Raw genomic sequence first — 23662 nt, 5'->3', positions numbered from 1 at the left:
CCCTTGCCCCCCCACGCCACAGTGCCCCCCCCCCCCCCCTCCCCCCACTCAACAGTGCCCTCCACTCACTTACCTCCACTACCCTGGCCTTGCTCCCCACCCAACAGTGCTCCCCCTCAATTGCCTCCCCATGCCCCCGCTCATCTCTTTTATCTCCTTACATCTGTCTGTATCTGTCTTATGTCTCCTTACATTTCCTTACGTCTATAAAGAGATAGGACAGAATTGGACTTAAAATATGTCATATTAATGATCATTATGGCCTTTTGTAAGGCTGTCACAATACATTGTATGGGTATATCATACATTGTCTGAATTAGCAGAGTGCCTTGAGTATTGAAATGGTTGGGGTTTGTGTCCTTGATGTTTTCCCATGGTTTAAAGAAAGCCTTCTAAAGAAAGCCTACAGTTTAGGCGACATTAGTTATTATTATTTCTGGTTTAATGAAGTGCTGTGACCTCTGAGTATGTCAGACCGATTTAATAATGATCTTAAATGAAGGCCTAATGCCAAGCAGTGATGCCAAGCAGAAACTTTGGAAGGAAAAAGGCCCAATATTTCCAACAGATGACCTGCATGTATTGGCTATTATTTTGAAGACTTTTGCTGGTTGCACAAGTCAAATTTAACGCTCTCACAAACGCATACAAAATAATTGTATTGGCATATTATACATTTTCTGAATCAGCAGACTCCAAAGAGTATTGAGGTTGTCCAATTTTGTGTCCTTGGTGTTCTGTCACGCCACAGAGATAAACGAAAGCAGACAGTTTAGCCAAGAGTTGTTGGAAAATGTGAGCTATGTCTGATTTAATGAAGTGCTGTGACCTCTGTGTATGTCAGACAGATTCACCAATGGGCTTAAATGAAAGCCTGAAAGGTCCCCTTTCCAGTAATACCAGGCACCATGGTATAGAATATTGGCAATACCCCACGAAATGAGCCTGAACTAGACATGCATCCGAATTCAAAAATGGAATTTAATAGAGGGGGGTAGTCACTTCAAGAGCCGAAAAAAGGGGTTTCGCTACCACCCCGTGACTGCTATCAGGCTTTTTCTAGTAGTGGGGGGATATACCTTACCAAAAAAAAATGTTAGCATTCCCCCCCCCCCAGATGGCACCGATGGCCAAAATTTGGGGCCGTGGCTCAAGGCCTAAGGACAGTTTCACGTTGTGAATATAGGCCTAGAACCATTACCCAGTTTTACCATCAGGTGGCCCCAACGTCAATATAAAATTCTGCTAGAAAACGCGCATGCACACTGGGGACCGACGCTTCGTATGTTCAAAACATGGCGGGGATGGATTTGACAGTTACAGAGGAGTGGATACGCGAAAAACTACAACTACACCACAATGTTTTAGGTAATTCACGTTCATTCCGATGTATTACAAGGATGATACTTTGAGGCATTCAAATGTATGGACAGAATTTAGAAAGGGTAACGACCATGACATAAAAGGCTAGCGACTGTCAAATGTGCTAGGCAACTATCAGTTACCTAGCATAGACTGATAGTGCTACAAATGTTACGATCACTTGGCTCTGTGTAACATTTCTGTTGTAAACCAAGTGTTAGTTTGTATCGTTTTAAAGTGAAAAATGTAACTAATATTGTCTCCTCTTCAGCTGATGTTCGAACGCTGTGCTTGCCTGGAGACATTGAAGGGAAGATAAGCCATTTAGGAATCTCTCTGAAGAAATTTGTCCGTTTGAAGACGCTTGACCTGTCGTACAATGCACTAGTCTCCGTTTCAGTGAGTATAAAACCAGTCAGTTCTTTCTGTATTATTACCTCTTGTGCCATAGTCTTATTTTGAATAAGTGAACAACATGCTCAATGTATTATGTTGTTCAACAGGGCATTGAACACCTAAAGGAGCTGGAAAAACTCAATTTGTACTTCAATAAAATATCTGCTCCCCAAGAGGTGATGACCATTTCCAGAATGAAAAGCCTGAAGGTGGTGGACCTCAGACTCAATCCGGTGGTCAACAAGCATCCAGAGTACCGCCTGCACTTGGTGCATTCATTGTGCCAACTGCGCAAACTTGGTATTGGGCTGTTTTCCTTTGATTTATGCATCAACTCCTTATCCAAGCATTTTCAGCTGCCATCAACAGCCCCATGTTGTTATTTTTTTGATGTGTTAGATGACTGTCCAGTGAGGGATCGAGAAAGGAAAGTTGCCCTCATGCATTTCTCCACGGATGTGGAACTCGAACACAAGAAAGCCAGTCACTCTACCAGGCTCCCAGACCAGAGGTATCCACACACTTGCAGTGTAAATACAGAATGGTAATAAGCATTTTCTATACCATGGCAAATAGCAATATATATGCCTTTGGCCCTACCGTGGCCTAACACTCATCTGCACTAATCTGCTACGCGGCTGACCCGGGTTCGATTCCCGGTCCGGGTCCTTTGCCAGCCCTTCCCCATCTCACGTCCCAACTCACTTCCTGTCTGTCCTTCACTGTCCTGTCTCATAATAAAGGCTTGAAACCCCCCCAAAAAAATACTTACAAAAAAATAATATATATACCTTTGATGGATCTGCTTGTGCCCTTTGCAGGGCCAGTGACTTGAGACTGGCAGCAGTGCACAGGCTGACCAAAAGTCTGACCCTGCGTGATGGCAATGAGGAGAGTGCCATGAACTACATCAACGACAGGAAGCGACCTCAGACGAGGCCTCAGCCGCTCTCTCAGAGGGAACCAGAATCATTACCAGCACAGGGTAAGAGTGAACGATACGATACGATACAATTATACTTTATTGTCAGTTTTCACTGAAATTCATTTTGTGTCCCTGAGCAACACTCGTTTAAGACAGGACATACACATAACATCACATCACAAAACTATTACACAACTGACAAAAAACAGAGGACACAGGCCTATATACACACAGGCATTCATACATGAAGCGATGGGGGACGTTCACACTCAGAAGAGCAGTTTCACAGACATGGAGAAAATTACATGTCACCCTTCTATGCTTATCCCTCAGTATTTTTCCAATTTTGCATTCAATAATTTAGTTTCATAGTCATAGTTTGATAGTCATGACGCCATAAGTAATTGTACTGTTCTTTTCTGCATGCAGAAATACCTGATGAAGTCATTTACTTGGTTAACGAATATGAACCTGACATCTATCTTCAAAATACGGTAATCTTCCCCAGAAGTTCTGCCCAAATATACAAAGGCTTTTTTTCAGTTGGTGACAGTTGGTCCATCAGTGTCCCCCTATCTTGTCCATTACAGGAGTCTTTGAAGACGGCCTTCAGACATTCACAGGGCACGAACGGTAGCTATTCCAATCCCCATCACCACCACTAGGTGGAGACAGTCAATGATGATTTTGTTTTGATTCTAGCAAATTCTATGGTCACATGAAACACATTTGCACTGTGGATTGAGCCTCCATTACATCACCATATAATGGCTGCCTTTTTTTTTTTAGAATGATTATGATGCACAATTTATTGAGTTTCGTATTGATTTCATGGTTGATTCTTTTAAACCAAACATCCTCAAAATCAGCATGTCTGTAACCAAATTCCAATTTCACGTGATTAACAACACCATGTGGTATGTATTACTATACCTTGTATCGAACCAGTGCATCGTGCCCGGCCCTGCAGTCAACCACGCAGGAAAAGCTCTCTTACGGACATGAGGCCTTCTGGGCGTGCTGCTAACAGAACCAGGGTGACCTTTGCGGATGGCTGTGTGCAGGGCAACCACAGCATTCACCCTCTGCCAGCCAACAGTGTGAGGCAGCCCTTACAGCATCAGCTCCGGGTCCCAGCAGTGCCCATGTTCACTGCAGACCCCAGAGCCTCCTCCTCTTCCTCTGCCTCAGGTCAGGTGGTATAAAAATCACATCACATCACATCACGCCTATACACTTAGTGTATTTTATTGCACAGCCATTCACAGCCAATGCACAATTTCTGATGGCTAGCCTTTAAAGAACTGTCTGGCTTAGTACAGACAAACACAAGCACTTGGAGCACTTGGGATTAGCAGAGGTTAATTGGACAAATTTAGATAATTTTGTTGTTGTTGCTAATGCATGCTTTAACTTGCAAGAAAAGCCAAAACATGTGCATAGTGCAAATATATGCTCACAAACACAGGCTGCAATTCATTTCAGAGTTTTATGCCATGTTTGCCAACCAGAAGTGTGGTGAACTGTTCCCAAAATGCAACATTTTTGACAACAATTGTACATGCGTTTTAGTCACGTTAGAGAAGTGAACACTTCTCATTTCTATTTCTCCCAATATAGAATTGTCCCTCTCTTCGTCTGCTAAGCGAGCAGCTGCGACTTCTCCTTCTGGCCAGCGAGCTCTAGAGGTGGGCGACCTCTCTTCTCTGCCTCCTGCACACCACAGTCTGCCCTGCAGTGGAGGAGGAGGAGGAGGAGGAAGAGGAGGAGGAGGAGGAGGAGGAGGAAGAGGAGGAGGAGGAGGAGGAGGAGGCTCGGACAGCACAGAGCCTCCTGATGCCACACGACTGACTGTGAGTTGAGGCCAATTTGTAGCTCACCTGTAAGACCCATACGACGGCACTAGTAGTGACCAAGGATGGGTTACTGCACGGTTCCATAGAGCTCGAAAGTGACGTCACTTCCCCCGATTTCATGGGACCTCAATGGCATTTTTAGCCGAAAATTGTAGCATGTAATCCAATGGCGGTATTAAAATGATATTTTGATCCCGTTCGAGTTATGCCACGAGCTCCATATATGTTGGTTCTGATATTTTTGCTTAATTTTTCGTACGAACCCCCAAACTTTTGAGAAATCTGAGTTTCTTCCCATTTTTCATGCCGACGGCCTCAGAACAAAACATAGATACTTCTGCATGAATAATCTTTATCTAGCCTCTTAAACAGCATATTTGTAGCCCAGCGCATATCATGACTGAGATCAGAAGATATTTACTCAGTACCATGTTGTTAGATGGTCAGCTTAGGTCCCGTGAAACGCGGAACTAAGGGGCGGGACTTTCGAGCTCTATTGGGCCCAGGCCTAGCTAGGGGTCCAAGAGCCAAGGGGTCCCTGACGCCCAAACCAACATGATCTCCAAAAATTCCGTGCTCCTAGACACGGATGTTAAGGGCACAAAATCTGTGTCCAGGAGCACGGATTTCGCCAAAATTCTGTGCTCCTGGACACGGAATTGTTTTCCGTGCTCCTGGACACGGAATTGTTTTCCGTGATGGACTCAGAGAAGTGCTCTCTCTATAGGCTACTCCCACAGCTCTATGTTTCCACAGTCTTGGGTTTTCTCAGGATTTTTCTAATTTAAAATATTTTTTTCTCAAAAAAAACAATTTGCTACTGACAGGTTAGGGTTAAGGATTGTTTTGGTCTGGGCACAGCTAGTTTTCTTTCATTCATTATATGAATTTGATAGCCTAGCAACCAACTGGAAAAGGTATTTCTCAAAAATATGTCTTTAATGACAGGTTAAGTTTAGGGAATCTTTTGGTCAGGGCACAACTTAAATTGCTATAACATTATTTTGTTTAGGATTAGCATTTGGCATGTATTTTCTAATGATAGAGTTACACAGTGCTGTGGTAATAGCCTATAGATAGCACTTCCATGTGCCCATCACGGAAAATAATTCCGTGTCCAGGAGCACGGAAAACAATTCCGTGTCCAGGAGCACGGAATTTTGGCAAAATCCGTGCTCCTGGACACGGATTTCGTGTCCCATCCGTGTCCAGGAGCACGGAATTTTTGGAGATCAGGCTGCCCAAACCTACAAAACACATGATTATTGGTGTCCTCAGATTATGTTAAAATTGCTTTTAACTACTACTGTATTTTACAATTTGCTATGTTTTAATTTGGTTTTGGTTTGACCTTATTATGTTTGCTTGCAGCATTTTGGTCTCAACTTCAAAAAAATCCATGCACCCGCTGAAATCTTTGGCGCACCCCCAGGGGGACCACTGCCTTAGAGGACAAAGTCTTGCTTACGCTGGATGAATCTCTGAAAATACAGCATGTGAATCTCTGTAAAAATCCTCCTTCATCCCCAAAGTACTGACACCATTACTTTGTCAGGAGGAGTGTGTTTTTATTTAATATGTCGTGTTGACCTCTCTCCTGCCTGCCTTAACCAGGCCACTATAAAAAAGAAAACATGCTGTGAGTAGGCGGCGTGTGTGCCGTTTTGCCTGAGGACCAGGAACCTGCTGATGTAAGGGGATGAGAGAGGCGGTTGGTTGAAATATTGAGTGCATTCCTACATGTAGACTCCCGTCCTCCACTTGTGCTTGTGGCCTTGCCCTGCCTCTATGGAGAAAACAATGAAGTTTTCCAGCTGTCAGCCTAGCCACAACTACTTTTGGGTCACTGTTTTTCATTCACCATTCCGATTGCAAATGAGAAAATGGCATTAGAATTGTGCTTTTGCAAGATATAGAATTCATTTTCTCTCATCAGTGACATCATCATGAGGTCAGAAGCATGCAAGTGAGCAAGGGAGGAAGGGAGTCCGCATATTGGAATCCACCCATGCATTTACTTCCTCTTCTACTGCAGGGCAGTTACAGGAAGCCACTGGACCTCCTGCACAGTGCAGTGCGTGAACACTGGAACGCTACTGGCACCAATGACCTGCAGAACTACAAGGCCTTCTTCAGTGAGTGTATTGTATTGCCTACCATCAGCCATTGGCCCACCACATCATATGTCATCATGCTGAACTTAAACCTCCAGGGGACTTTTCAGGCAAATCTTAGTCTTAGTACAAAAAGCCCTAGGTCACACATTCATCCATGAGCTGCGCAGTGCTGTGTTTCACATATACATCATACATAATGCATATTATGATGTCCATGGTTATATGTTCACCACTGTATGCTTTGGTTGGGGTCACATGCTGCTACACTCGGGTGCATTTCTCGAAAGTATAGTTGTTAACTATGTTAGCTACTTTGTTGTTAGCAATTTGATTTCCCATTGGCAACTACCCAAGTTGCTAACTAGCCACTAACTAACTAACAACTACGTTTTCGAGAAATGCACCCCTGGAATGCGGCTCGCCATGTGCATGTTCCTACCTCTGTCAAACCATGCAACATGGCATCATGCAACTGCATTTGGAAAGTCGTTGCACGAAAAAAGCGGAATGCACTAGTGTGAAATAGCACACCTTTTCATGATGCCAGTCTGGTCAAACACACTCGCCACCATACGTTTTTACCATTACACACATGCACCAGTCATAGTACATCACACAGTTGTATTTACAGTTCAGGGGTGCATTTCTGAAAACCATAAGTTGCTAACAACGTAATCTCCCATTGACAACTACCCAAGTTGCTAACTGGCTAACAGCTACGCTTTTGAGAAATGCATCCTTGTTAAGCAAGGTTACCTACAGAGTTACTGTGGGCGTCTAAAAAGGTCCTCTTGTGTGGTGACTGGTGCGAATGCAGAGCGGGTGGTGCAGATCCTGTCCCTGATGGAGAAGGAGCTGTTGAGCGGAGAGAAGGAGGCGCAGGCCCTGAGAGAGGAGGTGACTGCTGTGGGAGACCGTGCGGAGGAGGAGAGGCAAAGACACGTAGCCGAGGTCCAGGAGCTCTCCAGCCAGCTGGAGGAGGCACACGGCTCCATCGTAAGTCGAAGGAAAGAGTTGCGCATGGCTTGTACTGTAGGCCTACCTATGACACATCTTCATGTTGTTTGGGTATTCGTAGTAGATGGCCGTTTCTTAACGTCTAGCGTGCATCGTTCAAAGTGTATCAGCCTTTGTAATCACGCCTTGGAAGTGTGTAAGCCTAATTGGTCACGCTCAGTGATTGGAAACTCTTTGGTGAACTCTTTGGTGCGGAGTATCCAATCACTGGGCGTGACCAATTAGGCTTACACACTTCCAAGGCTCATACACTTGACATTGGGAAATAGTGGATATTTGCCGTGGCATAAATTGTGATGAAAAGTTCATTCACGTCATCCTCAAAGCACTTGATGTGTTGTATCCTGGTGGCTTTCAATTTGGGTCTTTCCTCACTTTAATTTCCTTGCCATTCCCATGCCTTTGTGCAACCACAATTTTTTTAGATTATACTGTATGTATGGGAGAATCTGAAGCACACACAGATCATGGTGTAGTGTTATTTACAGGGGTTTCCTACATTGCATTTTTACATTACATTTCAGTCATGTTACAAGGTCAACGATCATCACCATTAGTTTCCATTATCACTATAAAATAATGTAATACATGATGTAATAATGTTATTAGGGCCCGAGCACCAGAGGTACAAACCCCTTAGTTTTCCTGCGTCATTCATTCATTCATTAATTCAAGTCAAGTCAAGTAGGTTTTATTGTCAATTTCTTTACATGCACTGGTCATACAAAGAATTTGAAATTACATTTCTTGCTTTCCCATACAGACATAGACTAATCTAGGTAAGGACATAGACAGTATAGACATAGACAGTACTTATACATGGACTTAAGACAGTATGGACATAGACAGTGCTCATACAGACATTTAAAGTGCAAGACTGGACAACAGAAGACTTGTAGAGGACATACATTAAGAGGTATTTGTTGTTAATTGTTGTTTGTTGTTATTAATTCTTTCATTCATAGTGATAGGCAACATGGATTCATTACCTGTAGTTATAGTCCAGTGCCAGATATTCCAAATGACTTGGTTTTACCTGTCCTATTCAGCCAGGTTGAATGATCACCTGGTTGAATTGGTCATTTGGAGTATGTGGCCTTAGATTGTAACTTGTGAATCCATTTTGCCCATCACTGTTCATTCATTCCAGTCAATCCAATCCGATCAACCATTGTTGTGTGGTGGTGTGCAGCGTTGTATAAAGTAGTACTAAAAGTAGTGAAGTAGTAACACCACTAGTGCGATATTAAACAGTGGCAGCTATGCAACAGCATACTACAGGTGATGTAATTACATTTGTAACAATACTTCTGCTTAAAACAACTCTGGTGGTGTGTAATGTATTGTGTTCTGCTGCTGTGGCAGGCGGGGCTGGATGATCAGCTGAGGGTGGTGCTGGAGGAGAACGTGAGCCTGCAGCAGCGCCTCATCAAGCTGGAGCACGGCCTCTTATCATCACGCATCCACAAACTAACCAGCAACAGCAGCGGTGACGCTGACGATGACGCCGGTGGGTTCCATTATTATTATTATTATTATTATTATTATTATTATTTTAAATTTAAAATTTTTGACTTTATTTATGATAGGACAGTGAAGGTGGTGACAGGAAGCGAGTGAGGAGAGAGGAAAGGACCCGGGCCGGAAATCGAACCCGGTCAGCCGCATGGTAGACGAGTGTCCTACCGTTTAGACACGGCAGGGCCGGGTTCCATTATAATTATTATTAACCGTTCAACTTATGCCTACACTAGGGTAGGAGATTTTGAAATGGTCAGACGAGACGTCTCTTTGTAGTAGCAGATCTCCTGCTTTAAGAGGGAGGATGGGTCATGGGAACAAAGTAGGAATTTGGTTAGAGGAGAACGGCTTAGATGTCTCCTTTTACCGAGATGAGTCTCCTTTTACCGTGCTGAACATTCACTTGGGATGGTGCTTGGCGCAAGATTAGGCTTAATCCATGTCTGGCTAACTGTCTTTTGGCATTGTGTATGGAGAGAGAGGTGGTGGAGGGAAATGGTGAATTTAGGCATTGTGTACAGCAGGGGTATCAGGGGTCCCCAACCTTTCTAGGTCTGAGGGCTCCCGAGGGCTACTGAGGGCTACCCGAGGGCTACTTTTGTTCAAAATCCTCTACTGATGTCTTGGCATCATTCTCAAATCACACTATTATTGAATGTTATTATATGGTTGTGACGTCATCGGTCGAATGCTCCATTCATTTCAACGGGGCTCCCCAACGTTCGCACGTCTGTTATTTTTCGATAACGGACGGGTTGGTCTATAACAGACCGCTGTCAATGGCAACAAGACTTTTCACTGCTAAAGCGACTTTTCAACAAGACTCTAATCAGCTGCTGTGATAGACAACACCTGTTGTCCTGGCTACCTAGCTGTTGCCGAGCGGTGTTCCACAACGGCACTGTTTTGTTTTGCGCAGCAACAACAATCTTAAAAATAAATAGGCCTAAAGAAATGTCCTCGCCATGTGTGAATCATTTAAGTATATCCATATAATAAGCGGGTTAACTTTCGGCGAGTCGGTCGCTTTGTGGAATAGCAGCACTTCAGAGAGAACAAGACCCCTCCGCTCCGCGTCGGGGTCTAAAGATTCTCTCTGTCGTGCTGCTATTCCACGGTAGCGACCTTCTCGCCGAACGTTAACCCTTACATAATTTGTTTATAGGTTGTAAAGAATAAATAATCTCATATTTAAATCAAGAAAAGCATTAACTGTGACTAAAATCTGCTAGTCGTCACTGTTAATTAACATCCTTGGTGGGCACCTCAGAAGCTCCTGGAGGGCTACCTGGCGCCCGCGGGCACAACGTTGGTGACACCTGGTGTACAGTATAGTGTGTGCTGAGGTTGCTGGTGATCAGAGAGGGGGGTGGGCTAGACAGAGTGGGTTGCTGAGGGCAGAGCTGGCATTGAGAGGCAGAGCACCCACAAATCCTGTTATGAGCCGTGAATCCACTTCGCACCGCAGTCCATGCCTTATCATGTTCAGTTAACACTCCGCTTCTGTCTGCACAGTTGGAGCTGTGCTCTCTCTTTTTGTTTGGGTTGTAGCAGAAGTGTACTACTGCATGAATACTGTGTTCTTCGCTACTGCATATGATGGATATGATGGCAGGATTTTATACTGTGAATCACCTTGACTGTTAAGCTGTTAAGAATATGAAGGAGAAAAGGCTAAAAGGCATAGAGGGACACCTGGGTGGTGAAGAATAGACACGTGTTCAATAAATACGCACATTTGTAACACTTGCTGTGTTTCCCTTTCCACAGGTTCTTGATGGCCTCTGTCCTCTACATCTAGACAGATCAGACTGGATGTCCCTCTTCTGAAGAAACTCACTAAAACCATGTGGAAGCTAACTCCACAACCACAAGTGCCTCACCCATCCTCCTCAGTGTGCTAGAAGGTGATCGCATGTTTATACAATGCACTGTTTGTCGTCTTTTGGAGACATGGTTGTAGAGTCATGAATCATTTGTCTTCAGTGGTTGCAACATGATCTCACAGAATTCCATGGAATGGACACAAATCTTTGGGACACGAAATATGTCAGTTTCACAGATTTTTCCAAAATTCTGTGCTATGGTCACTGAAGTGTTTTCCATGATGCATTTACGGAAGTGCTTTCTCTATATTTCCACAGCTCGTTGTTCCCTCAGTCTTGTGTTCCCTCAGGATTTTTCTAATTTCAAAGATTTCTTTCTAAAAACATTTTTTAATAACAGGTTAGGTTTAGGGATTGTTTTGGTTTAGGGATTGTTTTGGGCACAAATTCAATTGCTATAGCATTCTTTTGTTTAGTATTAAAATTTGGTGTCAATTTTCTAATGACCAACTCAACATAGTGCTGTGGGAATATAGAAAGCACTTCCATGAGTCCACCACGGAAGACACTTCCATGACCATTGCACAGAATTTTGGCAAAATCCGTGAAACTGTGTCCCAAAGGTCTGTGTCCATCCCACGGAATTCTCTGTCAGTGACTACACCTGAGGTCATTTGTTAATCCAGAGGGATGTTTTATTACTACTGTAATGCAATGTAATATTTATTGGTATTTATTTGATTACATTTTATGTGATGGCTCACCATGCGTAGCTTTAGTGTATTTATTACTTTTTTAAACACTAGTCAGGAAATCATCATGTATTAAACTGGTCCCCATCCAACTTGTCTGGGTTTCCCGTCACGTAATGGGACTCTTGTTAAGCTTGTCATCTTTTAAGCACATGTGGCCAACAGGCATGAATGAATGTGAACAATTGTCTCTCTGGGGTATTTAAAGACACGCACTCAGCTTTGTCCTCATTTCACTCCCTGATTGTACCGTTCCAGACTGTTACAAACAAGAATTAAAAAATGTTGGTCCAAGTAAGTCCAGTAAATAAAACCAGACCCTGAGTAATTACTGAAAAACATAGTGTCTGCTGTCTCAGTCGCAACAGAAGGAAGAATTGAAGTCATGATCATGACGTGAATTGTATATTCTGCTGACCCCACTCTGTTCTCTAGTTCACTGCTGAATGACCTAACCACTGTTTTCCCCCATCTCTTTGGGTCGGACACACACACACACACACACACACACACACACACACACACACACACACACACACACACACACACACACGTGCACACCATCATGCTGTCATCCAGTGAGATCATGCACTAAAACGCAAGATTGGACACATGTTTTGCTGCCCACTGACGTTGCCAAGAGTGTGTGTATATATAACCATGTCAGAGTTAAGGATTACTTCATGGGATGCTGCTAGCATGCAACATATGATCCACTCAGCACAGGCTTCACATCTTAACAAATGAGTAATAAGCAGTTGTAGTTTTTTGAAAAAGGTTTGCACACTCCTTTGGATTTTTCCTTCTGTCCTTTTTTTCCCTTTTTATTCATCCATTGCCCAATGAATAAATGAAAAAAAAGAACTATATAGAAGAAAAACCCAGGGATTGTCCCCAAACAAAGCCATAAGTAATATGCAGTTGTCCATATACAGTAGACTTCCACTTTTTTATTCTCAACAATGCTACAAAACTGGGACATACACACATACTTTGAGGTCCAAAGTACCGTAACATGACCAGATAACATGCATCAGGGCACAAGACCGTTAGAAAAAAAAAGTTATCTGAAAAATAAGACAGTATTGTTCCTTAAAACAAATGGTGTACAATATTTGGCAGTAAGCACACAAACATCAAAAATCATACATTAAATACTTCCAACTGCTAGTACAGTAATGTTTTTACTTTTTTCAATATAAATACATGTCACTTTCTAGGTAAACTACTGGCAATGACTATGGGAGGAACAGTATGTCGCGATGTGTGAAAAATAGATGTTCCGTAGAAGAATAGTTCTGTACACATTATTCCCTTTTCCTTCAATCAAAAGATCTGTCAGTTAATATCTCTGCGAAAAATTTGGCCCATAGTATTATTGGATATGTTTAGATGTCAGAGTTCTGAAAAGATAACGACTGTGAAATAAACAGATATAATGACACCTGTCGTCTTTACCCTGTGTATCTAAAACTGCTATAAATTTGGCCATTTAGGTAGAAGCCGACTGTCGACTATAAACATTGTGGCTTTTTGTGTCATCGTATAAATTGCACATAGTTCAAAATGTAGCAAAGTGCCAAAGTATGAAATGTATAAAACTGTAATTAATTTGCTTGTTAGAAAAGTAGTAAAATGTGTGTGTACCATATGCTGGTTTAACAGAGTGGAGGTAAAATTTAACTAATCTACCATAGTAAAACTAAACTATTTTGGTGAATAAATTTCAGGCTTTATGTTGTGCTTTGACACAAATATCAAGATCACATAATGAACAGGTTATCTTTCCACAGAAAATGGCAATGGGCACTAGCATTTGGACTTTTTGCTCTTGTGATGCATCCTCCTGGAATTTACAAGTCATACTGTAATGTACTGTGGCGTTGGTACAGTTCACAATGCACTGCAAAATGCACAGAAAAGACAAATATGCAGCCAGTGTTTTAGTTCAAGCTAACGTTTTAGCATACCATATACTAGCATTCCATAAATATTAAGACCAACATGACTCAAAGCAACAATATATATATTTTAAAATTACAATCTTGAACACCATACCTTCTCCTGTGTTCATTTTCATGAATCTGACAGTTTTTTTTTCTAATATGCAATACTTAGCAGTACCCAACACTAGTGGCATCCAGTTGTAAATGTACTGTTGTGTTTTGAAATTAAATAATTGACTAAACCACAGACCACTTATGGTGGTTAGTGGTTGTTGGGGAACAAGTTTTATTCTATTTGTTCAAAACCAAAGTGAAACCTTACATGAATGAATGACACAGCACTAGTTTTCTGTCAATATTGAGAAAACCTTACGTCTTCTTCAACAATAAAGCATACAAAAGCCAGATCTATCTTTCTAAGGAATTAAACACAACTATGGTATATTAGTGATATGTGACTCCAAACCAAGTCAGTGAACGACAAGATTAAGTGCTTAACATCTGTGAATAGTGGTTTCTGAGGACTTACACCCTTCCCCCAGTTACCTAACTGGTATGCACATCAGGGCGAGGAGACACCTGTGAACCATTATCAGAAATCATAAACATCCACCACTCCAACTACTTTTACAGGGAAATGATGAAGCTTGAAAGTTTAAATAAACAGAATCATTTCTACAGTTAAACGACTTGAAAAATGAATAGAGGCAGGACCAATATACAAAAAAGTGCAATATAATAGAATTTCTGTTTTTTTCTCGGCGTACTATGTAGTCTTCATAGCTGTTGTCAGTCAGTGTAAGGCCCTATTGCATTAGTAAGACTGTGGGCGAGTTCCAATATGCGACCTTGCGTCCTCCACTTGTGCTTGTGGCCTCGTACCAGGAAGTAATATGTCATAATGACATCATGGACAACAGCATTCTATTTCTTTCTTCTTGCAAAAACTCAATTGTAAAGCCCTTTTCTCATTTGCAAACTGGATGGTGAAAGAAAAACAGTCCCCCAAAAGTTGTTGTGACTAGGGTGACAGCTGGGAAACTTGATTGTTTTCTCCACGGAGGCGGGATGAGGCCACAAGCACAAGTGGAGGACGCAAGGTCGCATATTTGAATGCACCCTATATAATTCATACTGCTTTACCCCCTGTGGTGGTTCCTCATGGTTTGACAGTTGCTTGGTTTTGGTTTAGGAATGGCTGGCGATGTTATGTCTTTGTGTAGTAGATGTAAAAGACGTTCCAGTTCTCAAACATCACAGGAAAAAAAAGGAACCTGAACCACATCTCAATCACAAATAATAATGATAAACAATGAACATGAAATGGAAAATATTTCCTTGTGCTTTTTTTCTGGTTTGGTGTGTTTGGAGCAAGACACAGACAGAGGATAGTTCGGGATGAGATTTACGATGTCATTGTTTTCTCTGCTAACTCTGGTAACTGACTTGACCCCGGTGGCACTTCACTCCGGCTTGCCCCTTGGGCCTGTTTTCTTCTCGTAGGAGCCTGCGTGTTTGTAGCCCGATACGTAACCCCTGGTGTCCGGGATGTCGACGCGGCCAGCCTTGCCCTTCCCCCTGCCCATCTCGTCGAAGCGCTCTTTGTGGGACCCAGTGAACTTGGTCGTGTCGGTCAGACGCGACACTGTGGGAGAGGCCACAGCTCTCTGCAAAAGAGAACAGCAGGTTAGGAGAAGTACTAACCTAAACTTAAGTTACTGTAAGCCAACTTTACAATCATTGCCATTCATTAGGAAATAATCGCTCTCGGGTTCAATCAGTGATTTCACTCATATCATACAAAATGTTACACCTTCTAGCACTTATATTTTAAAATATTTATGTACATTAATTAATTTTAACTTAACACAGCAGTGGCTTAATGGTAAGGGAGTTTGTATTGTAACCGGATGGTTACAGGTTCGAATCCCTTACCATCCACAGCTGAAGTGCTCTTGAGCAAGGCACCTAATCTCACATTACTTCAGGGGCTGTAACCAGCACATTGTGCCTAAATAGTTGCTTTTGGTTAAAAGCGTCAGCTAAGTAACATACTTTTAGTTGGATTACACTCGAGTGTGAATGCTTACAGTGACTCCGGCTATGATGGGTGATTTGCCCTCGATCAGCTTGAAGACCTCCTCTGCGGCCTCTTCGTTGTTCTTCTCCTTGAAACGCTTCCTGGACAGCTCTGTCAGAGCGTCTTTGAACTCATTGTAGGTGATGGTGCGGCTGGATTTCTTCCTGTTAACGAATCAAATATTGGGAATCAATTATGGGATTACTGAAACACAATTGACCATTACTGCCCAATGACCAAGGGTGAAGCAAACACGTACAGTACAAAGGCATCCAGACCACACACAGGGGCCAGCTATACGGGAACGATTTTCTATGCCAGTGACAACGTTCCCCTGGGTTAACCATATGAAACCCACCAGAAACGTGGCACAAAACGAGTTTTTCGAATAATGGGTTCCAGAGTGCGAAAATCGAGTAACGCAGGCGTTTGCGTTGCCATTGTTACAGGCGAAACGGATTTGTTTACATCTGCGTCAAAGCCACATGGCCAAAAACAGTGAGGTATCTTCACAATGACCACTAGCTTTGCACAACATTAATTCCATGCACAATGGCATCATCAGACAACTGTTTGTGTGGACTGTGGAGACTTTCATTTCTACCACGGTCAATATTTTACGTTTCAAACTGCCCAGTGTGGGTCACTGTTCAAAATCTTTAAAAAAAAAATAATAAAAAAAACCTGACAAACACGAAGCAAAGCTTCATATTATCTTTTAACTGCGCACCCAAACAGTTATCAGCAATGCATATTATGTAGCCTATATGTCACTAGTTGAAACAGGCGTAATGGACAGAAAGAGAAGCGGTGAGCGCGCAGCAGCCTCCAGAGGAGGGACAAATACCTGCCCGGTATTGGTATTCAACACCAGTTTAAACTTCTCAAATTAAAAAAAAGCAGCATAAAGCGTACACAATCAACAGATGCCTAAATGGCAATGATTCGCTACTCTAGTCACTCCACAAGCTACACAAGGTGCCACATGCGCAAAGCTGGTAGCCTATTTTCCCACGTAGCACTCACTTCAGCACAATGAAAAATAACAACTATGCGATGCTGGTTTTGAAAATAAGTCGGCTAGCAGCAAATGCTAGTACACATGTTGGGATAAGAAGTTCCTTTAGTAACTTGACATGCTCCTCCTGCATACAAAACATCATACTTAACTAATGAAAGGAGTAAAGACATCAAACACAGTAACAACTCTATTACCCTTTGCATGCAGTCCTCAAGAGAAGAACAGCCCACATTGTAAACAAAAGTATTCACACGTGAGCTCCACTGCCTGTCGGAGATGTGATTGTAAATGCCATGGCATGAGTCATAAACTCTACCTACCCTACTAGAAATCCGCTAATATAACCTCACTGCTTACACTGAAGCTGCTGCTCGTGGTTTCACAGTTACACTTCACTTTCCCCCCGAGGAGCAAATGAGGATGTTTCCATACTGACTAGGGCTGTAACGATATTGTATCGAACCGAGAAATGATGATACACAGAGTCACGATACTGTATCGCGATACAAGCAGGCACTATCGTGATACGCCCTTTTTAAAGTTCTTTTACCCCCTCGGTCCAGAAAACAACCAAATGATATGAAGTGATAGTGCTCCCAAGCTTCAAATCATCGTCAGCATTAAATTTCACCTAATTTTAAATTATTAGTTGCCTCTTGTTACCTATTCTACCAATAAACTATCAGTTTTTATTGATAATTTTATAATGTTGGCAAATGTGAGATCGTGGGGTGTATCGAACCGTAGGTCATAAATCGTGATACGAAACCGAATCATGAGTTGAGAGTATCGTTACAGCCCTAATATGACATACCATCCTGCTGTAGACAGCATCTATAACAGCTCTATGATGTCTGCAGTCCAGCAGTCCACTGCATACTGTTAGCCCTCAGAGCTGTCTCGGATGTTTACGTTGTCTCACGGAACACATTTACCCCTCTGGGTTCAAGAGGAGGTGGAGTGGAGTGGGTGTGTGTTTAATCCAACTGTGTCACGTTGCATTTCCATGGTAAAAAGTGTGCATAGTAACACAAATACAAACAACCACTGCTGCTGTGGTGATAAATCACCTAAACAAAAGTCCATAAAGCCTCCAACTGTATCCCGGGGTAACCTGCCGCCATGACAACAAGCCTCTCCGTAAACACGCCTCTTTGGGTTTATTATTAATTTGACTTCTTCGCTGGCCAGTTTTGTTTGGGTGATCCTTCAGTTAGGAACACTCTCCGGAGTACCATTAGTCTAAAGGGCCTGCTCCTCCACACTGTCTAATGTCACATCTGAAACCCTACTGGCCGCAGCTGGCTGTTCTCCCCTTCTACAGTAAAGCCTCCTCACAAAATATCTCAGAAGAAGCCTTCACATTAATTTCAGTCGTGTGTGTGTGTGTGTGTGTGTGTGTGTGTGTGTGTGTGTGTGTGTGTGTGTGTGTGTGTGTGTGTGTGTGTATATAATGGAATAGCATTGTGGAAAAAACACCTAATTAGACCAGACTTTGTTAATATCAGTCACAAATTATATTCAGTTGAAGGTTCTTTTGCAGGCTGGCTGGCTGAAAATATAGGTTAATGCTGGACTGCATCACTGACCTGGTACATGTAGCTAGCTACCTTTGAAAACTATGCCACATGTCAGCAGTGAACATGTCCAGGGGGGGGAGCGCTAGGTGAATAATGAGGACATGGAAATAGAAATAGCAATCTTATGTGTCCTGTTCAGACTCAGTGACGCAACACTGAAGTCATAACACTCTCATATAAAGTATCCTTGTAGAGCCACAATAACTACCCGACTATTAGTAATGAATACTACGAATGAATGAAGGAAGTAATGGTAATAATGTTTCTGCCTGTCTTTTTGCTAAATACATGTTGTCTTGTTTGATACTGTATATTCTTAATTATGTACTTTTTAAGGCTTTATTTTACCTTCTGGATTTCTTTTATCTAGCTGTTTAGGTTAGATAGTTGGTCTTTGTATTGCAGAGTCCCAGCTTTGAATTGTGTACCAGTTGGGAAAAAGGGGCGAGTGGACAACCAGCACTCTCCTGCACCCATACTCCTGACTAGTAGCCTGGTAGAGAGCATCTAGCCCCACATAGCTACAGGGGATGTCACCGGACATAATACTCTCTGAATACGAGCATCAGCTAAATGCAGTTTAATTAAAATGCTGAAACAGTGGGGCAAATGCTAATGCTGTTGTGTTGATTGGTCAAAGACGTCCAACATGAAATTGTCCTTCAGTGCAACGGATACTTTTGCTTACTGTAAGGCCACACCAATTTAATTTGTTGGTTCTCGGATTCGCCTCTTGTATTTTGTAACAAAATGAAAAAAAAAAAAAAATCAGTTTCAATACCCCAAAAAATGAAATCGCTAAAAAAAACGAAGACTGCATGTTTTCATGAACGGGGAGGTGTCTCTTTAGTAGTTGGAGGTCACTTGACGTAGAGAACCAATAAAACCACTCCTTTCAACATGCCGATTACGACTAGCGAATCAGGAAACGTGTTACATTCAAACATTTACAGACAAACATATAATGGCATGTTGAAGCCCCTGTGGGTTAGCAGTAGCAGCGGTGAAACACAGTATGGCTCTTTGTGGAATTAGTGGAGTGGGATAAAAGTTTTAAAAAAGAAAAACAACAACTATTCAACTGTTGAATCATCTCAGTTTATTCAAACCAGATTAATATAATAATTGCCCTGTGAGCTAATTTTGTGCCTGGTCTATTTGGCTGCCTTAATTCCCTTCTACACTGTCCTTCTCCATGTCCAGGTGTTTGCCTGTCTTGCACCTTCCTTTGGAGGTCCATGTGAGGCTGATATACAGGTGGTATAACCACACGACTAATTTTTTTTTTTTTTTTTTTCGCCCTCTCGCTTCAACTTTTTCCTGAAAAAATCAGAGAACCAACAAATAAAATTGGTGTGGCCTTACTTAAAAAAAAAAAGTAACTTGGCTTGGCTTTCATGCATTCACTTGAGAAAAAAAAAATGTTTTTCACACTTACAGTCAGAAAAAGTATCCGTTAGCACTGAAGGACAATTTCATGATGGACGTCTTTGACCCTGATGTGCACTGTGTTGCCTTTTTGCCATTACATTCATCTTTATTCTTAAATCTGTTCTGTCGAACAGCACCAGAACCCATTAAGACGTTCATATGATGTACAGGTTCTTGAATGGCACTGACTAAACTGTAAATGAAACAGAAGTTCAGATATCTCCATCTCGTGTACAGCTGGACGCAGATTATAATAAACACCCCTCCCCCACATGATTGCTGCCTGGCCTTTACTCTCCAGCACACTCACAAACACACACACACACACACACACACACACACACACACACACACACACACACACACACACACACACATACACACACACACACACACACATACACACACACACACTTGCACGCTCAGATGCTTTCGCTCTTCTGCTCCATCTCACAAGCTAATACCAAAAGGTACTTTGTAGTACACCACTTCAACGTGATGTTTATCAGGTGCTGTCGTTGCCAGATAAAGAATAATAGAGATCTATATGAAATCAGTAATCGTGCTCTGTCTGTGCTGTCCTTCGATGTCTTGGGCGGCCCCCCAGCCCCAGCCCCAGCCCCAGCCCCGGCTGCTCTTGCCTTTCCATTGTGCTGTCTGGCAGAATTATTTTCCTCTCGCTTGCCTGAGTTCAGCCAGGGTAAAGCCAAATCACTTCTGCTCAGAGCCGTTCTACATCACAGAGAGCCCAGAAACACCAACACCCACAGAAAGCTGTGACTGTGCACACTGGTCCGTGTTAGTCAGTTTGTTTGTCTGCAGCATCAAAAACGTGGCAAATTAAGAAGCAAATGAGTACTGTGCTTCAGCAACCATCTGTGCCACAACAACTGCGATCGGTCCGAATGCTGATTTTTTTTCCCTGCTGCTTTGCTGCTCAGCCGTGTTTATTTAAATTCTGCGAGATGCTAGGCCGAGGCTGAGGGCTGATGACTGCATCTGGCCCCGAGATGCGCCGCCCCAGTGGGGGATGGATGAGCGACTCTGACCTATGCTTCTGTAATGTGACCGTGACGTCACACCACACATCACACCACACCACAGCCACTACTACTAAATCTGGGGCAAGCATATAAAATAGGCTGCCCACTCATTTACACAGCATGTGCATCAAAGCATGCATATTCTTCATATATATACTGTATATGTTGTTTTTTTAACCAAACAAGGGGACAAAACGTAGGAGGCACATGTCTGCATCTGCTGCTGGGGGGCTACTACTGATGACTGAAAGGGGAAATCCAGTTTACATCAAGAACTCTATAGATAGTTAATCAATCTATTGCTCTGGCGATCAGAAGTCACAGAGGCTAGCTTTTAGAAATAAGAATGACCAGACAAAAAGGTAAACCATTACATTATATTACACTTAGTTGACAATTTTATTATAATATTATTATTTTTGTTATTTAGGTACCAGACACATGATGAAGTCCCTGTATCAATGCGGGGTGAAGCTGCCTTGCTTAAGCCATGGCTGAGGCTGCAGGAGCTCATCCACATTATGGTTCAGGGGTGCCTTTCTCGAAACCATAGTTGCTAACAACATCAGCTACTTTGTTGTTTGCAATGCAATTTCCCATTGCCAACTACTGAAGTTGCTAGCTGGCTAACAACTATGCTTTCGAGAAACACACCACAGATCTGGAAGCCTCTGATCCCAAGAACAACCCCATTACTATTAGGCCACAGCTTAGCTTAGTTTAGTTTATTAGGATCCCCATTACCTGGGCGCAGACCCAGCTATTCTTCCTGGGGTCCAACCATAAAGTCACACACAGTTAAAAGTTCTACACAAATCTGTACATTCATTTAAGCACCATACAAAAGAAGAAAAGAAAGAAAGAAAAAAAGACAGAAAAAAACATTTAATATAAACATATAAATTAATATAATAATGGTTTCAGACCTTGTGACAAACATATCTTCCTCTGCACTAACCTACTTTATATATGATAGGCTCAGATGTTTTTTCACCTGTTTTTTTAAAAAACACTTTACTATTCAATAGAGTTAATTTGGTTGGCAAATTGTTCCATGCTTTAATTGATCTATATTCAACAGTGCTTAGAATGCATTGGTATTGCTCTTCGGGATGCTCAGTCTCCCTGCTGCTGCATTCCTTGTACTATATGTATGAATATCACAACTTTTACGGAGGAGATTATAGCGATTTAATGGCATTTTTTGTGTAAAACTGCCCAAGTTGATGTTAATAAAGAGATGTGAAACCTGTCCTCCACTCTCAACCACTGTAAAATTGAATGCATGTAGGTGATATTTGTTGCGTAGGAACATTTAAGAACAAGACGTGCTGCCTTGTTTTGGACTCGCAAAAGTTTAGCAAGGTGATCTTTGATGGCATTTGACCACACAATAGTACAGTACTCCATCTGCGCTAAAACCAAAGAGCATACAATCCTTTTTCTTAGTTCTTGGGTGAGAAACTGGCCACCATGCCTGAGTAGTGCCAATCCACTTCTCATTTTCTTAACCATGTGGTCAATCTGTTTATACCAGGACAGTCTGCTATCTATGACGACTCCCAAGTAGCTTTACTTCCATAACCTGCTCAATCTGTTCTTTGTTAATACACAGAATAAGTGCTGGGTCATGACTCAATGAGTGACTAGAGCCAAAAACAATACTTTTGGTTTTAGATATATTGAGAACGAGTTTGTTTTGTTTTACCCATCTTTCTATTGTTCCTAGCACCTTGTTCAAAACTTGTGTCAGTTCAGCTGATGTTTTTTCAGATGTATAAATGGAAGTATCATCTACATACATTACAACTTTTGCATTTTGTATGGCTGAAGGTAAATAATTTGTGAAAATAGAGTACAACAAAGATCCCTGCCTTGTGGCACCCCACAGTCTACATGCACACTGCTTGAGAAACTACCATTAAAATATGCCTTTTGGGATCTATTTGTCAGATAGCTATTTAACCAATTTAGTGCTGACGGTTTAAAACCATACCTCTCAAACTTTTGAAGTAACAGTCCATGGATGATCAATGACATCAAATGCTGAAGTGAAATCTAAAAGGACAGCACCACAGATTTTTTTTGTTATCAATTTCTCACAGCCAGTCATCAGTCATTTAGGTTAACGCTGTACATGTTGAAAATCCTTTTCTGTAGGCATGTTGAAATTCTGTTAACAGGTTATTCTCAGAAAAATAATGCTGAATTTGATTAAAAACAATTTTCTCAAATATTTTACGAAGTGCAGGAAGCAAACTTAGTGGTCTGCTATTTGGTGGTGTAAAAGTTTTCTTTTTATCTTTAGGTAGTGGTATAATATTTGCTTCCTTCCAGGCTTGGGGGAAAATTCAGCTCTTTAAAGGGACACTGTGCAGGAAATGGTCAAAAAAGGTACTGCAACTATGCTGCTCATTGAAACCTTGAAATTAGAATTTGATGGTGGTGGTAAGTATTCATGAAAAAGGTAACATTAGTGAATGGGTAGCATGAATTCTGGAAATAAACAACTAAAAATCTCACACAGTGTCCCTTTAAGCTAACATTAAATATGTGGCAAATGGGCTGGGAGATGTAACTCAATGCCATTTTCAGAAACTTGCCATCTACGTTGTCAATACCTGCTTGCTGGTCCTTGCAAAATGAAGTAATTAACTTGCTTAGTGTATCTTCCTCCACTTTGGCAAACTGAAAGCTACAAGATTGCTCCTTAAAGAGGCCATGCCAATCTTTTTAAACCTTCTTGCATGATTATGTGTAATAACAGTTCATAATATGTTTTCCTGGTC

At 42.0% G+C, this 23662-nt stretch overlaps 2 protein-coding genes across 4 annotated transcripts in view; one reads left to right on the top strand and one right to left on the bottom strand.

Moving 5' to 3' along the window:
* The first annotated feature begins 1293 nt into the window (after window positions 1-1293).
* Window positions 1294-12075, top strand: cep72 (centrosomal protein 72). 2 transcript variants are annotated; one of them, XM_063198871.1, is made up of 14 exons: window positions 1294-1368; window positions 1634-1761; window positions 1866-2058; window positions 2158-2269; window positions 2580-2743; window positions 3113-3177; window positions 3274-3316; window positions 3632-3874; window positions 4304-4420; window positions 4451-4536; window positions 6575-6674; window positions 7474-7652; window positions 9039-9183; window positions 10965-12075. In XM_063198871.1, exons 1-14 carry the CDS (start codon window positions 1296-1298, stop codon window positions 10970-10972), a joined length of 1656 nt encoding a protein of 551 aa, XP_063054941.1. In that variant the 5' UTR covers window positions 1294-1295; the 3' UTR covers window positions 10973-12075. The 2 variants fall into 2 exon arrangements, with proteins under 2 accessions (XP_063054941.1, XP_063054940.1); XM_063198870.1 differs by having other exon boundaries at window positions 2158-2302.
* Window positions 12076-12702: 627 nt separating this feature from the next.
* Window positions 12703-23662, bottom strand: part of LOC134449092 (tubulin polymerization-promoting protein) — a 34295-nt gene continuing 23335 nt past the window's right edge. For both annotated transcript variants that reach the window (XM_063198873.1, XM_063198872.1), the window contains exons 4-5: window positions 15809-15962; window positions 12703-15385 (exon numbers count right to left, since the gene is read on the bottom strand). In XM_063198873.1, coding sequence (XP_063054943.1) covers window positions 15182-15385; window positions 15809-15962 — 358 coding nt within the window. In that variant the 3' untranslated portion in view covers window positions 12703-15181. The remainder of the gene's footprint in view (window positions 15386-15808; window positions 15963-23662) is intronic.

Source organism: Engraulis encrasicolus, chromosome 5, assembly GCF_034702125.1.
Source record: "Engraulis encrasicolus isolate BLACKSEA-1 chromosome 5, IST_EnEncr_1.0, whole genome shotgun sequence".
NCBI classification, from domain to species: domain Eukaryota; kingdom Metazoa; phylum Chordata; class Actinopteri; order Clupeiformes; family Engraulidae; genus Engraulis; species Engraulis encrasicolus.
Note: the sequence above shows the minus strand (reverse complement) of the source record. Positions and strands in the feature narration are given on the sequence as shown.

What these genes read in the sequence shown, in the direction of transcription:
- cep72 (XM_063198870.1), top strand. Translation starts at nt 1,296, where the DNA reads ATGGCGGGGATGGATTTGACAGTTACAGAGGAGTGGATACGCGAAAAA. An exon ending in AGAATCATTACCAGCACAGG is followed by an intron (nt 2,744 to 3,112) that starts GTAAGAGTGAAC and finishes TTCTGCATGCAG; the next exon opens with AAATACCTGATGAAGTCATT. An exon ending in GAACTACAAGGCCTTCTTCA is followed by an intron (nt 6,675 to 7,473) that starts GTGAGTGTATTG and finishes GTGCGAATGCAG; the next exon opens with AGCGGGTGGTGCAGATCCTG.